General features: G+C 37.1%; 1 protein-coding gene across 1 annotated transcript in view; it reads right to left on the minus strand.

Annotated features, from left to right (window-relative positions):
* Positions 1 to 17,671, minus strand: part of Hnmt (histamine N-methyltransferase) — a 61,888-nt gene that overhangs the window by 18,413 nt on the left and 25,804 nt on the right. The window contains exon 4 of the mRNA XM_004836121.4: positions 797 to 904. Coding sequence (XP_004836178.1) covers positions 797 to 904 — 108 coding nt within the window. The remainder of the gene's footprint in view (positions 1 to 796; positions 905 to 17,671) is intronic.

Raw genomic sequence — 17,671 nt, forward strand, 5'->3', positions numbered from 1 at the left:
GGGGAATCAATTGATGAATTTTATTAATAGAAAATTGATGTGAAGTGGGTGACGTGTTTGTATAACCCAGGAACAGACAAACAACAGCCAGGGTTTCATCTACCCCACTATTCTATTTTCTCATGGGGCACAAGCTAAAACTAGACATTGTTCTGCTTCCTAACTGTGTGTCTCTGTCATCCATATCTCATGCAAGTTATATTACTAAATGATTAGAAAAAATCAAAAAGATAAATTGATAATTTGTCAAATTGATGTGAAATTCAAATATTAGTGTTTACAAATAAAGTTTCATTAGAACACAGTCACAATTGGTTTACACATTTCTTATGGCTGCCTTTGTGCCAGAGTTATTAGTTGTGACAGGTTGTGTGCACTTGTGAATCTGAAACATTTACTACTTAGCCCTTTTCAGGAAAATTTTGCTGCCTCCTCTTGTAATCCATTAAACATAAGCTCTTTCAGGGCAGAAACTCTATTAAATATTTCTCAGTGAATGAATGAATAAATCAATGACTCTGTCTCAAAGAATCAATTTTAAAGACAATAGCTGATGATGACGGAGGAATGGATAGAGTCAATGAAAGAATTTAATTATTCACTGTTTATATCTGAAGTGTTCAGTCATGTCTGCAACAAATAATTAGGCTCTTCTCCCAGCAAGTTTAAAAAGAGAATATCATGGTAACTGTACTATTAATCATCCAAAGCAAAAAATATGAGATGATAAACCCAAAAGGTTTATCTTATTCTAAAAGAATAAGGGTTTGCACACAGATCAGTGAGTTACAGGTACCTTTGTACTTGGTGATTTGTTCAGCACTTGGTTCAACTACCTCATTGTTGATATGAACTCCTGGGTATTGAGCCTTGACTTTGGAGAGAATTTGAAGATCAATTTCACCTAGAAAATAAATATATTTGGAATAGTTTGCATCATTCCAGGCAAAAATGATTAAGAACAGTTTGAGCTGATTTATTATCTGCCTTACCTTTGCAAGAAAAGACTAGCATAGAGAATAAAGCTCAATTATTGCACTGTCACAGTGCCTGTGAGGCAGAAAAGCTAGGTTTTGAATAGGAACAATGTGACTTGAGGAGTCGTACTGACACCACTCATTCAGTCATATAATGTTAATAGCTATTACTGTATTTTATTAAATCAAAGATATCATTGACTGTAGGAAGCAGAGCAATCCTTATTTCTGTTTCACTAAGTAAAATAACTGTCAAATATAATTTAAAGATTTTATTGATTGGAAGATATAACTTAAATCAGAGATATTAAAATATAAAAAAGAATGTATGTATCTTAGAACTAAATAAACTAGCCTAGGCTGGAAGAATTTTTAAAATGTTAGTTGAAAAAAAATACAAACATATGTTAGGTACAAATAAAGGATATGAATATGTCAGACATCTGCCTTCAAAAATTCCATTGCCTAGTGGAAGAGATGGACACAGAAACTGCTCTGGATGTACTGGGATGGATGAGGGTAGGAAACATTGTGGGGAGGGAGTGAGAGAAGAGGCCAGAGTGTGGCAGAGCTTTATGAATGAGGTCATTCTCGAGTTCTGTGTCTCTCTCCAGGTGAGCTGGAGTTAGTCTAGAGACTTTTGGGAAGTGAAGGATCGCAGCAAGAAGGGCCAGGATGACAGAGGCACAAAGTCAGGAAAAAGAAGAGTACATAAGGAACTATCAGCCCTGGAATATTAAACAAGGGAAGAACTCCAAGCAAGAGGAGATCCCAGAGGTAAACAGAGAGGAGAAATGGGTCAAATGGGTATTTATTCATTAGTTCATCAGTTCATTCATTCTTCACCTATTAGTAAACTGTTTACCATATGCCAGGCACTGCAGTAGGCTCTAGAAAATAATGATAAGAAGAACAGGTTGTTCCCTTTCCTGCTAGAAATTCAACCTGCAAGTGATAGTATAAGACACAGTGGAAAGTCAAAGGACTCAAGTCCCAAACATTGTCTTTTCCATGTACTAAGTGTATGTGACTTTAGTCAGTTTTCTTTTCCTCACCAGAAAAATTAAAAAAAAAAACAACCTAATTTATTACTTATGAGGGTTAAATGAGGTAATGCATATTAATTACAGTCCAAAACAGAGTCAGCACTGAATAAATGTTAGCTGCTAATTATTTTTATTGTTATCACAGAGTTCCTCTTGTTAAAAAAATTCCTTTCCTCCCTATTGCTGATGTCTCCAAATTAAATTTTACACTTTTATTCGATTAGGTTAGGATGTTGACCTTCATTAAATGGAAATACCTTTTGGCAAGATTAGCATATGAAAATTATGTTAGTCTCTAATGTTTTGGCATAAATGACATTAACAGAATCTTTCCAAGGTTACACATGGAAGGCAGCAAAAGCACAGAGCATAAAGACTGGGAGAGTTGGAAGGAAGGAAATGAGAAAGATAATCCAGGAAAGGAAGATGCTAGGCTAGAAAAAGAGGGCAGTCAATGGCAGAATGACAGCCCCAACTACTGTTAAGGGGACCTGAACTCTGGAGTCCCCATGTGTGTGGATGGGAAGGAGGGCAAGTGGGAAGGAAGCTGAACTGGGGGATACAGAATTTAATTTTTTCCAATCTGGCCTTACTACCTAAAATCTTTCATCCTTTCCCTAACAATGATAGCTATCATTTACTGGCCACTTTCTATTTGCCAAACACTTACTATCTCACTTGCTCCTGACAGTCAGCTCCATGATAGTATTCCAAACCAGAGAAGATGATTTGAGTATGTTGACACTCAGGGGATATTAATGTGATTAATGGTTATGGCACTTTTGTCTAAATCTGAAGTTTTTGTTTATTTAACCACTTTATACCAAGGATTAGAAAGATGCCAAATACTAAAATGGCATAAAAACTATTTTATTCTCCTCTATAGGAACTATTTTTGAAAGAAAAAGGCAAAGGGCTAATAAGAGAAGCTATGGGATAGTGAGAAATAGAGGGATCCCAGCTTGCCCCAAACGACTAGGGACACTAGATGATGAAAGTTCTAGTCTTGGCTCCATCAGTACAGCCACTGTCTTCAATTTAAACATCAGTTGTGGAGACCTCAAACTCAGAATTTTGAAAGAAATAACTGACATGTTTTCCCCTTTGTGAGGTTTGATGAGATCTCCTTCTCCTGAGATGGATTCAGACCTTCCAGATCTGCTTAAATAACAGATCACAACCAGCACAGCCAAATGCATGTTCAGAACAGGAAGTCCCTGCGCCTGGATCACTGATAAAAACACAATACTAGAACTACACCTGAAATTTGGAAACCATGATTTTAAACAGCCACATCTGGTCTGCAAGCCCAGGTGTGCTGAGTCTCTAGCAAAGTCAGTAAATAACAAGAGGAGGTTCTGAGACTGTGTCCTTAGGAGCAAGCACATTGACTGTATTTCTGACTTTATAAGCCAGGTGACCATACTTCCTGTTTGCCAAGGACAGCTTCATTTATGCCTATTGTCCCATATGCCATCTGGCTTTCTTTTGTTCTCAAATTTTTGATTTTTAACAATGTAGTATTATTATAATTTTATGTCTGAGGATAACTTTTTCCCCAAAAGAACTATTCCTTAAATAGATCAGTACAATAAAACAAACATTCAAATTGATTAATACATAGTATATTTTAAGACTGTAATAATTTTAATTGTTCTACCTACTTGTTCCACCTCTTACTATCATTTTTTTTTTGTACCAGGGATCAAACTCAGGACCTTGTGCTTGCAAGGCAGGAGTGGTGCCACTGAGCTAAATCCTTGGCCCTCCACTTCTCACTATCAAAACTATCCCTGGGCCAGGGATTTAGCTCAGTGTTTCTGATGCCTGCCTTGCAAGTGCAAGGTCCCAAGTTCAATCCCCAGTACAAAAGAAAAAAAGTATCCCATGTTGAGATACAGTAACACCACTGCGCACTCAGGATCTGGTAAAGTCCACTTCTCAGAGATAGCACCGTTCAGTCATCCTCACATGGCAGAAGAGGCTCACTAGTTTCCTTGAGCTTTAATTCCATTGAGCTCACTTAGTGACTTGAGATCACTAATTCGATTCATGAGGACAGGGCCCTGATGATCTAATCACATTCTAAAGGTCTCATCTCCTAATGCTATTACATCAGGATTAATATAAGTTTTGGAGGATTGTAAACACTTAAACCATAGCAAATATCAAGAATGAGCCTGGTTGTAAACTGTTGACTTTGAGTGGTTATGATATGGCAACATAGGTTGATGAATTTTAAGAAATATACAAATTTTTTTTGTATTAAATTTTTTATTGGTACATTGTAGGTATACAACACAATTACGTTTCTCATTGGGAATTGTACCTTTATATAATGCATCTTGGTTCTGATTTTTTCCCCATTCCTAGCCCTCCCTTCACACCCTCCACCCTTCCCTATTTACAAAGACTTTATTTCCATTTTTTCCATTTCTCATCATTTTTTCCTTTCCCTTCTTTCCTTTCCCCTGCCCCTCCCACTACCCCTACCCCTTTGGACCTTTTCTTCCTATTTTGCATTATCCATTATTCATTCTAATCATTGGTACATTTTAGGTATACAATATAATGACATTCATCATTGGAAATTTGCACCTTTACATAGTCTCTCTTGGTTCTTGTTTTTCACCCTTGCCCAGCCCTCCCTTCAACCCCTCTAGCCCTCCCTATTTACAAAAATTTTGTTCCTATTTTTCCATTTTCTCATATTAATCGCATTCCCTTCTATCCTTTCCCTTAGCCCTCCCACTTCCTTCCCCTTTGCCCCTTTTCTTCCTATTTCACATGACCTATTATATATTTAGTCCTTATTTACACTTTCAGTTTCTCACACCAGAGAAACTATTCAGTAAGAAATATACAAATTTGTTAGAGGAGGTCATTAATAGGGAAGCTATGCATGTACCAGGGAGATGCATATGAGTGATCTCTCCGTCCTCTTAATTTTGCTGTGAGTTTCCAATTTCTCTAAAGCAAACAAAGATGTATATGAAGTTCTCCATTATATTATATTCTAGGCTAACAACTTAGCATTCAGTTATAATTATTTTCTTCAAACTTTAGCTTGTGTTGTACATTATCTAGTCATCCATTCTTTCCTTTTATTCTGCTTACCTGGAAAGGAGATTTTATACTAAATTATTCTTTACTTTTTCTTTTCTGTCCCTAGCCAGCAATGCCTTTTTTCAGGTCCTGTGGTGGTTAATCATGATTATCAACCTGGTTGGCTTAAGAGCTGCCTAGGAGGTTAGGAAAGAACACTTTTGGATATGGGTGGGTGGATCATGGGCGTGCGACCTTGTAAACTATATCTGGTCCCTGGCCCCTTCCTTTTGGGCTCTTCCATTGTCCTCTCTTCCCCGATTCCATGAAGTTGGCAGCTTTCATCTACCATGGCTGTATGCTATGATGTTCCTGCCTTGGTTCCAGTTGATCATAGACTGAAACCTCTGAAACTGTGAGCCAAAATAAACCTTTCCTCCTGTAAGTTGCAGCTGTCAGTTCCCCTTACCAGAGATAGAAAGTTGACCAATACAGTCCCAAATCATCAATAGTTAAGAATACTGCATTAATATCCTAAAAGCTCAGCCTACCTTCTCTCTGGTCTTATCATCATGACAACCATTTTAAACTCTAAAACAATAAAGTGCATTACTTCGCTTCTTAAAATCTTCTAATACATTTGATCACTTGGGTTAAGGCCAAGCTCCTTGACTAAATATAGTTCACACTGCCTACTTTGTTCTTATCTCTCACAATTTCATATTGGGAAAATTTGGCTCCAAGAACTTTGCATCATTCCTGCCTCCCCCACTATGCATCATACTCTTCCATGCCTTTTGCCTTTGCCCATGTTTCTTCCCTGTCTGGAATACTCTCCTTCACTTCTTTTCTCTATCTGGCTAACTCCAATGCATCTTAAATCTATCACAAGTGACTAATTATTCTGATATTCTTTCCCACAGAATCCTTCAGACAGTAGCTACTCATCAACTACAGATGTTGGCAGCACAGATAAAACCTGCTTGTCTTCCCTGATCTAAATTTTCCTTTCCTTCAAGTACTTGAATCCTTAGCAAAGGGTTGGATTCCAATAAGTTTGTTAAGAAGACTCAAAATGCTAGATTGAATAAATGACCTGGTTTGATTGACAATAACTAAAAACCACATGAGGGGATATCAGACTTTATAATATTATGATACAGCAGTAAAAGAAATCTACCAAAAAGGAAGGAGACTATTTACTTTTACTCTTTCAACTAAATCCCTCTGAACAAGAGGCATAGTATTACAAATATGTTCCAGTATCAGGCAGTGAGCACCCTGTAAATGCTTTTGGAGAACATACAAGCCAAACTAATGTGCCAAAATGATACAAAAAGTAAACTAGATTTGAATCCAAGAAATAATTCTGAAGATCTCAGCACATGAAGGAGTAAGTGAAAGATACAAAGAAGCTAGAAGTCTGCGCTATGAGCAGTAAGGTAATACATGCTCAGTTGAGAGTGAATCACTTTCATATATGAATTGCCATTACACATTACTTAATTATAACTTTGAACTGTAAACTACTTATTTTTGACATCCTAAGTCTTATGGTACATACATACCAAGAGTTGTATATTACTAAACCTTACTAACATGACATCATATATTTCCCCCTTAAAAATCTGCAAAATTTTCTATAACAATTGTATAAATAATGATTAAATCTCTATTCCTTTCGCCACTTGCTGCACAAGCTCAAGGACCCGAGTTCAATCCCAGTACCCAAAAAAAAAAAATCTCTATTCCAATTATTATCCTCACTTTCTCTTCTTTCTTCCTTTTTTTGTGAATAGCATAACAAATCTAGGTGCATTTCAGGATATAAAATCTGATTTCCTCTGTTGATCAATGTATGAAATTTGAGCAGTTAGGCAAATCCAAATACATGTCAGCATAAATCAATGAGCCATAGAGGACTTAATTTCAAAATACAGGAGTTAGAAAGATACATATTGAATTATAGTTAGTGTTATCTCATGGTGGTAGAATTATAGATTATTTTAGATACTCCTTTCTTATCTATAATCTAAAATGTTCCTATAACACTTTAGTTGAATTAATTATTTTAAAATGTTTATCTGTCAATTGAAAATGCTTTGGGATGGTTAATTTTATTTATCAACTCTACTGGGCCATGTTGTGCCAAGATAACTGGTTGAACAATATTCTGCATGTGTTGGTGAAGATGTTTGTGGAGGAGATTAATTTGAATCCGTGGATTAGATGGAACAGATTGCCTCTGTAAGGGGAACAAGGCTCTTCCAATCAACTGTGGACCAGATCTGAGTTCCCTGGACTGGGGCATTCCTCTTTTCTGGTCCTCAGACTCAGACTGAAACTACAGGGTTTTCTTGAGTCTTAAGATGACTTGCTTTCAGACTGGAACTTACTCGAACAGCTCCTCTGGGTCTCCAAGAACAGCAGAAGACTACAGACCTGGAGATTTATGTCTCCATAATCATGAGAACCAATTACTTATTTTAAATACATATACAGATTATTGGTTCTGCTTCTCTGGAGAACCCTATTATACCTTCCTATCAACACCCTATCAAAAAAGTTAACACAAAACTCTGCCAAAAAAAAAGGTACAAGCCTGAATTATGATTATTTTACATGCAAATGACCATCCTAAACCACATATAACCAAATGTGGAACAACTCACATTACTAATAATTTAGCATTTAGCTTAATGTCATTATGTAATGTCACCACAAAAATTACCTTTCAATCATATTTTTAACACCATATTTTAACACCACATTTTTTTTATTAAATTCTTTTATTGGTACATTGTAGGTATACAACACAATTACATTTCTCATTGGGAATTGTACCTTTACATGATGCATCTTGGTTCTTATTTTTTCCCCATTCCTAGCCCTCCCTTCATGCCCTCCACCCTTCCCTATTTACAAAGACTTTATTTCCATTTTTTCCATTTCTCATCATTTTTCCTTTCCCTTCTTTCCTTTCCCCTGCCCCTCTCACCACTACCCCTTTGGACCTTTTCTTCCTATTTTGCATTATCGATTATTCATTCTAATCTTTGGTACATTTTAGGTATACAATATAATGACTTTCATTATTGGAAATTTGCACCTTTACGTGATCTCTCTTGGTTCTTATTTTTCACCCTTGCCCAGCACACCCTTCACCCCTCCAGTCCTCCCTATTTACAAAGATTTTGTTCCTATTTTTCCATTTTCTCATATTAATCCCCATTCCGTTCTATCCTTTCCCCTACCCCTCCCACTTCCTTCCCCTTTGCCCCTTTTCTCCCTATTTCACATTACCTATTAAACATTTAGTCCTTATTTACACTTTCAGTTTCTCACACCAGAGAAACTATTTGGTATTTATACATGTGTGTCCTATTTATTTCACTTAAGAGTATTGCCTCAATGTGCATCCACTTAGCTATAAATGTCTCTAATTTCTCATTTGTTATGGCTGAGTAGTACTCCATTTTATTTAAAAAAACCACATTTTCTTTATCCAGTCTCCAGTTGATGGGCATTTGGGCTGTTTCCAAGTTTTAGCTATTACAAACTGTGGTTCTATGAACATGGGTGCACATATATCACTGTGGTATGATTCTTTTAATTTTGGGGGGAAGATCCCCAGCAGTGGAAGAGCGGGGTCAAATGGGACTTCCAGTCCTAGTTTTTGAGGTATCTCAATACTGATTTCCACAATGTTTGCATCAGTCCACACTCCCACCAGCAGTGGAGCAGGGTTCCTCTTTCCCCACAGCCCCGCAAGCATTTGTTATTGGTTGATTTCATGATAGCAGCCATTCTTTCTGGAGTGAGGTGTAATCTCAGTGTTGTTTTCATTTGCATCTCTCCAATGACCAGTGATATTGAACATTATTTCATGTATTTATTTGCTATTTCTATTTCTTTGTGTGAGAAGTGTCTGTTCATTTAAAATGCCCATTTGTGGATTGGGTCTTTAAATTTGGGAGGTCTGATCTTTTTAAGTTCTTCATAGATTTGAGATAGTAGACCTTTGTCTGAGGAAGAGCAGGTGAAGATTTTTTTCCCACATTGTGGGTTGTCTCTTCACACTGCTAGTGGTTTCTCTTGCTGTGCAGAAGCCTTTTAATAAGAAGAGATCCCATTTGTTGATTGTTTGTGCTAGTTCACGGGCAACTGAGGTTTGGTTTATAAAATATTTTCCTATACCGATGTCTTCAAGGGTTCTACCTAACCTCTGTTCCAACTGGTTCAGAGTTTCTATTTTAATATTTAGATCTTTAATCCATTTTCATTTTAGTTTAGTGCATGGTGAAAGACACAGGTCTAATTTTAATCTTTGGCAAGTTGAAGCCCAGTTTTTCCAGCACTATTTATTAAAGAGGCTATCTTTCCTCCAGTGAGGGTGTTTGGCTCCTTTATCAAAGATGAGATGGCTAAGTGTGTCTGGCATTGTTTCTGCATCTTCTAATCTGTTCCATTGGTCCTCAGGTCTGTTTCTTTGCCAGTACCATGCTGTTTTTATCACAGTAGCTTTGTAGTAGAGTTGCAGGTTGGGGATTGTGATACCCCCTGCCATGTCTCTGTTACCTAGAATTGCTTTTGCTATTCTGGGTCTCTTCTTGTTCCAAATGAATTTTTGGATTGTTTTCTCAAGGTCTGTGAAGTATGCTGCTGGGATCTCAATTGGAATTGCATTAAATCTATATAGCAGTTTTGGAAGTATGGCCATTTTCACTATATTAGTCCTTCCTACCCAGGAGCAGGGGATGTCTTTCCATTTGCTGATATCATCTTCAATCTCTCTTTTCAGAGTGCCATAGTTTTCAGAGAAGAGGTCTTTGATTTCTTTCATTAGGTTGATTCCTAGGTATTTCAGTTTTTTGGATGCTATTGTGAAAGGAATTATTTGCCCTATTTCTCTCTCAGTGAGTCTGTCATTGGTGTAGAAGAAAGCTATTGATTTTTGTGTGTTGCCATTGTAACCAGCTACTTGACTGAATTTGGTTATTAAGTCCAGAAGACTTTTGGTGGAGTTCTTGGGGTCTTCTATATAGAGTATCATATCATCTGCAAATAATGACAATTTGACTTCTTCATTTCCTATCTTTATTCCTTTTATTTCTTTCTCTTGTCTAATAGTTGTGGCTAATGTTTCCAGAACTATATTGAACAAGAGTGGTGATAGTGGACATCCTTGTCTTGTTCCTGATTTGAGTGTGAAGGATTTCAGTTTTTGACCATTTAGTATGATATTGGCTGTTGGCTTTTCATAGATGGCTTCTATCAGTTTGAGGTAGAGACCATCTATTCCAATTTTTGGTAGGGTTTTTATCATAAATGCATGTTGGATTTTGTCAAATGCTTTTTCTGCATCTATGGGGATAATCATATGGTTTTTGTCCTTGGCTCTATTGATATAGTGTATTACATTGATTGATTTTCGTATATTGAACCATCCCTCCATCCCTGTGATGAATCCCACTTGATCAGAGTGTATAATCTTCTTGATGATCGTCTGCATTCTGTTTGCCATTATCTTATTAAGGATTTTTGCATCTAAGTTCATTAGTGAGATTGGCCTATAGTTCTCTTTTTCAGTTGGGTCTTTCTCTGCTTTGGGGATCAAGGTGATGCTTGCTTCCAGGAATGAATTTGGGACTATTGCTTCCCTTTCAATTTCACTGAAGAGTTTAAACAGTAGTGGCAGTAGTTCCTCTCTAAATGTCTTGTAGAATTCAACAGTGAAGCCATCAGGGCCCGGGATTTTCTTAGTTGATAAGTTTTTAATTACATTTTCAATTTCATTGGTTGATACTGGGTTGTTCAGAATTTTTAGGTCTTCTTCGTTCAACTTTGGTAATTCATATGTATCTAGGAATCTGTCCATTTCTTCTGTGTTGTCCATCTTATTGGAGTATAGTTTGTGGAAGTAGGTATTGATGATCCTCTGGATTTCTGCTGGGTCTGCTGTAATTTCACCCTTTTCATTCCTAATTGCATGGATTTGGGCCTTTTCTTTCCTTTTTCTGACAAGGTTGGCTAAAGGTTTGTCAATTTTGTTGATTCTTTTGAAGAACCAACTCTTGGCTTCATTGATTTTTTTGTATCGTTCTCTTAGTCTCCATTGCATTGATTTCTCCTCTGATCTTTATAATTTCCTCCCCTGTATGAGCTTTGGGGTTGTCCTGCTCTTCTTTTTCTAGAAGCTTGAGGTTCAGCATCAGGTTGTTTAATTGGGCTCATTGTGTTTTCCTAATATGCATATTCACTGCTATGAATTTCCCTCATAAGATTGCTTTCATTGTGTCCCACAGATTCTGATATGTTGTATTGTCATTGTCATTTAATTGAAGGAACTGTCTGATTTCTTCTTTAATTTCCTCTGTGACCCATTGGTTATGCAGAAGTGTGTTGTTCAATGTCCACGTGTTTATGAAATTTTTTGAGTTTCTTTTGCTATGGATCTCCAATTTCATTGCACTATGGTCTGATAATATACAGGGGATAACTTCAATTCCTTTGCACTTATTTAAACATGTTCTATGTGTGAGTATGTGTTCTATTTTTGAGAATGACCCATGTGCAGCTGAGAAGAATGTGTATTCTGATTTTGTGGGTTGGAAGACTCTGTAAACATTTGTTAAGTTCATTTGTTCAAGAGTTTGATTGAGTTCTAGTATTTCATTACTTACTTTTTGTCTAGTTGATCTATCTATTTGTGACAGTGGGGTGTTGAGGTCCCCCACTACAATTGTATTAGTGCATATATGACTTTTCATGTCCATTAGTATTTGTTTTATATAGTTGGGCACACGAGTGTTTTGTGCATAGATATTTATGATTGTCATCTCTTCCTTTTGGATTCTTCCCTTTACAAGGATGTAGTATCCTTCTTCATCTCTCTTAATCAGTGTTGGTTTGAAATCTACTTGATCTGCAAAGAGAACAGCTACTCCTGCCTTTTTTCGGGTTCCTGTCACATGGAGTATTGTTTTCTACCCTTTAACTTTCAGTCTATGAGTTTCCTTTTGAATGAAGTGTGTTTCTTGTATGCAGCATATTGTTGGATTTTGCTTTTTGACCCATTCTGCCAGTCTGTTTCTTTTGATTGGTGAATTGAGACCATTAACACTGATGGTTATAACTGAAACATATTGATTTTTCATTGTCATGACTTTTTCTTTTTGTTGGGTTCTCCCCCTTTACATTTACTTTCTTGTCATGCCAGATGGGTTCATTCTGCTTTGCTTCCTGGGGTTGTGATCCTCAATGTCTGTTCCTAGGATATTGTGTAAAATTCTTTGGAGTGCTGGTTTGGTATTCATGAAGTTCCTAAGGTGCTCTTTGTCATGAAAGTATCTTATTTCTCCATCAATTTTGAAAGATAGTTTTCCAGGGTACATCAATCTGGGTTGGAGACTGTTTTCTTTTAGGGCTTGGAATATGTCACTCCAAGCTCTTCTTGCCTTGATGGTTTGTGTTGAGAAGTCTGCTGTCATTCTGATGGGCTTTCCTTTGTATGTGATTTGTTTCTTTTCTCTGACTGCTTGGAGAACTTTGTTCTTCTGTTGAGTTTCTGGAATCTTAACAATTATATGCCTATGTGTGGATTTTTTTTTGATCAAGGCTATTTGGAGTCCTATATGCCTCACTTATCTGTATGTCAAACTCTTTTCCCCTGCTTGGGAAATTTTCTGCCATTATTTCTGTGAAGAGATTTTTTATGTCATCTGCACACTCCTATTTCTTCATTTAGTCCAATCAGTCTTATGTTATTCTTCTTTGCATCATCTAGCAGCTGCTGGATTGATTTCTCATGTTCCCTTATAATTTTGAAGCAATTTTTCTTTTCCTGGTCACTAATTGCAATCTTATCTTCTATATCTGAAATTCTGTCCTCACATTGGCTCATTCTGCTGTGTAGACTTTCAGTGGAGTTTTTCATGTCCTGGAAATCTATTTGCATCTGTTTTATGGATTCCATTTGTTTCTTATGTTGGGATTCCATCATGTTCTTCAGCTCCTCTCTAGATTTATTAATCATGTCTTGCACTAGGGGCACAATTTCTCCTTTTAGCTGAGAAATTATTTCTGATTTCATTTTTTCCAGATCCCCTTTTGTTGCCATTTCAGTGGATCCAGGTGTTTGAGTATCAGAGTGTTCCATCTCATTTCCCTTTGGGGTTGCTGTAGGTGATCTGGAAGTCTGGTTTTGAGACTTATTTACATGTTTTCTCATTTTGACTGGGGCAGGGGGCTGTTAGCACCTGCATGGATTACCTCCTCTGAGCTGGGTGAGGTGGGACAGGGGCTGGGAGCAGCAGTAGGGATGGTGACCCAAAAGCCCTTTCCTGTGGGCTGGGACCAGCAGGAGGGATGGTGGCTGGGAAGCCCCTTCCTCTGGACCAGGAGCAGTGGGATGGCAGCTCAGAAGCCCCTACCTCTGGGCTGGGAGCAGTGGGAGGGATGGTGACTGGGAAGCCCCTTCCTCTGGACCAGGACCAGTAGGACGGCGGCTCAGAAGCCCCTACCTCTGGGCTGGGAGCAGCAGGACTCAGTACTGTGGTCTGGTGGTCTGGTGTCCTCTGCGTCTTTGTAGTGTGGAACCAGGTGGCTGCCTGTCTGTAGTGGCGTGATTTGGTGTCTTCTGCGTGACTTGGGACCTTGGTAGGGTGTGCACAGACCTGCCTGTCTGCAGCAGGCTGATTCGGCGTGTTCCGTGTGACTCACAACTTCGGTAGGGCATCTTTAACACTATATTTAATACTGTTTCTAGTTAGACATATTTAAATACAGAATCCTTTATATACATCAGTTGTTCTCTCACATAGCCCATGCATATTTTATGAAAACATAAAAGTTTGATTTTCACAAAGCATACCTGTATTATAATAAATGATAATATATAGAAGATGTGACTATCTCTTACTTAATACATGATCTTTTTCTAGTAATTCAAAAGACTGTTCTTCTGAGTTGTAGTCTTTCTGTTTTGGGTTAAGTGTACCAGTAAAGGAGGTTATAAAATGAAACTTTGCTTAAAAAATGAGTAAGTATGTAGACAGCTGGTTAAATGAATATGTTAATATATGGACAAACTGACAAGTACTGCTAAAATAGCTTTTTATATGACTAGGAAAAAGATGTAGAAGTGGGAGGTCACAACTTGGAAAAATAGGTTTCCTAGGTACTATGGAATGACAGAATAATTTTTAAAAAACATGTTTGCAAGGTAGGATATGAAGATAGCTGAAAAAAAATAGCTTGCAAAAGCCCTGCTAAATCCCCTTTTGGGGAATTGAGCCTTAACACTGAGCTACATCTCCAGGATAGATTCAAGGCTCAATTTTGTAATCCTTCTGCCTTAGACTCCCAGAGTGCTGGGATTACAAACAGTTGGTATCATTTGGCTATAAATTCTTAATGTATGAGTTTTGGGTTCCTGTGGCACCACATTTAGAACATACTCATTTTGTCTGTGTGATTTTTAGGTAGACAACAAGAGTGGAGAGTCTCTTATGTCTCCTCTATTATAATTGATTCTGCTTGTTATAGTTATAAGATGATGATAAACCTTGTTTGCTACTATTCAGTAGAACTTTTTGACGTGACTGCTGGCATACCAGCTCTTACTAATCTCCTAATCATTGTAATTAACTCATTACACTGGCCTTAGTCAATGGGCCAATCCTTTTCATTTTTCCTAACAGTACTAACACATAATTTGAGAGTATTTAAACTTCTTCTGACCCAAATATTTAATCTATGAAATGGAAAAATATAACTCCCATTCACTTCCTTATCCATAAGATAACATTTTTTACAAATTCATTTTTATAGATTTGTTTAGTTTAATTTTCCTATGTTGATCATAAAATCTTCAATCATAAAATCAAGGCAACTAACCAATTAGTTCAAAAACTCAGTTCCAAAAGTTTTAACCACTAAAATTTTTAGATAACGAAAGTTCCAATGATTATTCAATGAAAGCCAGAGTCTTTCCAATTTGGCATGGTATAATGCCTTACCACATGCATGTACTACAGTTCTCTTATCTACCAGGAAATACCCAAAGTTTTAATTTTATAAAGATTATTATTGAATTTTATAGGGGCACTGACAATTGCACAAACTCATTCATAATCAGAGAGATGGAAATTAAAATGGCAATTAAATATCAGTTTATGTTTATTGTACTTACAAAATATCAGAAAGCTAGAGAATGATAAGTGCTATCAGGAATATTCTGGTAGAAAAATTTCATTGAGGCTCATGACTGTTATGGCCATTATAGATACTAATTTGTTAATATTTATTCAAATTAAATATATACCCAGCATAGTGGATGTAATCCCAGAACTTTGGGAGGCTAGGGGAGGAGAATTGCAAGTTCAAGCCCTACCTGGGCAACTTTAGCGAGACCTGTTTAAAAATAAAAATAAAAGGGGTTGAGGACATAACTCAATTAAAGAGCACCCCATGGTTTGTTTCTCAATACTCAGTACCCAGTAACACCCCCCCCCCCCACACACACATACATCTTAACCCAGGTGTCTTGAATTTGGAATATAATACAATACATAATTTAAAGAAATTCTCAGACTAATCTATGAGGACCTGTCATATCATGATATTCATTCCAGTGTTACTCATGAGACAATGGGCTGGATCCAAACTGGAAAATAACTAGATAAAATAATTGGGTAAATGGACACCACTCACTATTCTGTAAGACCCCAAATCCATAGATTAGATTTGAACCTTCTAGAAATAAAGATAAATCTTCAGAGTACAGTACTCAGTAGAACACACAAAGACGAAGACATGAAAATGAGTAATGTATTAAAGAAACCAGAATATTTCACCTTAACCTATGCCCCTTTGACATAAAAATAGCCTCTTTAATAAATGGTGTTGGGAAAACTGGATTTCAACCTGCCAAAGATTAAAACTAGACTCATATCTATAACCATGGACTAAACTAAGATCAAAGTGGATTAAAGATCGGAATATTAAAACAGAAGCTCTAAACTTGCTGGAAGATAAACTAGGTAGAACTCTTGAAGACATTGGCATAGGAAAACACTTTATCAACAAAACTTCAGTAGCACAGGAACTAGCACAAAGAATCAACAACTGAGATCTCATCTTATTCAAAAGCTTCTGCACTACAAGAGAACCCACCAACAGAGCTAAGAGATTACCTACAATGTGGGAAAAATTTTTTAGCAGCTGTTCCTCAGACCGAGGACTACTATGTAGAATACATAAAGAACTTCAAAATATCAGACACCCCAAATTTAAAGACCCAATTCAAAAATGGGCATCTGAAATGAACAGACATTTCTGAAAGAAGTAAAAGCAGCAAATAAACATAAGAAAAAATGTTTAACATCACTTGTCACTGGAGAGATGCAGATGAAAACAACACTGAGATTCCACCTCACCTCAGTAAGAATGGCTGCTATCAAGAAATCAACCAATAACAAATGTTTTTGGGGTTGTGGGGAGAAAGGAACCCTTCTCCATTGTTGGTGGGAGTGCAGACTGGTGCAACCACTGTGGAAATCAGTATGGAGATACCTCAAAGAACTAGGACTGGAAGTCCCATTTGACCCAGCTATTCCCCTGCTGGGTATCTTCCCCAAAGAATTAAAAGAATCATACCACAGCGATATATGTGCACCCATATTTATAGTGGCACAGTTTGTAATAGCTAAAACTTGGAAACAGCCCAAGTGCCCATCAACTGGAAACTGGATAAAGAAGATGTTGTTTTTCTGTAAAATGGAGTACTACTCAGCCATAAAGAATGAGAAACTAGAGTCATTTATAGCTAAGTGGATGTACATTGAGGCCATACTCTTAAGTGAAATAAGTAGGACACACATGTGTAAATACCGAATAGTTTCCCTGGTGTGAGAAACTGAAAGTATAAATAAAGATTAAAATGAATAATTGATAATGTGAAATAGGAAGAAAAGGTCCAAAGGGGTAAGGGAAGTGGGGGGACAGTGGAAAGGAAAAATTATGAGAAAAGGAAAAAATGGAAACAAAGTCTCTGTAAATAGGGAAGAGTGGAGGGGGTGAAGGGAGGGCAGGGAATGGGGAAAAAATGAGAAACAGGATACATCATGTAAAGGTACAAGTTCCAATGATAAATGTAAATGTATTGTATACCTAAAATGTACCAATAAAATAATTTAAGGAAAAAATATTTTTGAGCTAAAGGCAATCAAGAACAGCAAAAGGAAGCAAAACTCTCTCCACTTTTCTGATTTTCTGCCTTAAAGGCAGAAAACAAATTCTCCTTTATTGGAGACAGTTCTACCTACCAGCCCAGTGACAGCACCAGAACAAATGCAAAAAACCCATTAGTTTCCTCCTGAATATTTACTTTCCCATTCATTCAGATTTCCTAGCTTTGGAAGCCTAAAAGAACTTTTCCTCTGTCCATCCTGTTACCACCCAACAGATATTTCTTCCTTTGTTGAAGGTCCCCTCCCTTTAAGGCAGGGTTTTAAGCCACCATGTTGTGTTATTTCTAATGAAGCCACCATGTTGTGTTATTTCCCTCACATTATGAGCACAGCAAATGATAACAAACCTGTT

This window comes from Heterocephalus glaber, unplaced genomic scaffold (assembly GCF_053883595.1).
Source record: "Heterocephalus glaber isolate CG9 unplaced genomic scaffold, H.glaber_assembly_v1.0 deba00000347, whole genome shotgun sequence".
In the NCBI taxonomy this organism is placed as follows: domain Eukaryota; kingdom Metazoa; phylum Chordata; class Mammalia; order Rodentia; family Bathyergidae; genus Heterocephalus; species Heterocephalus glaber.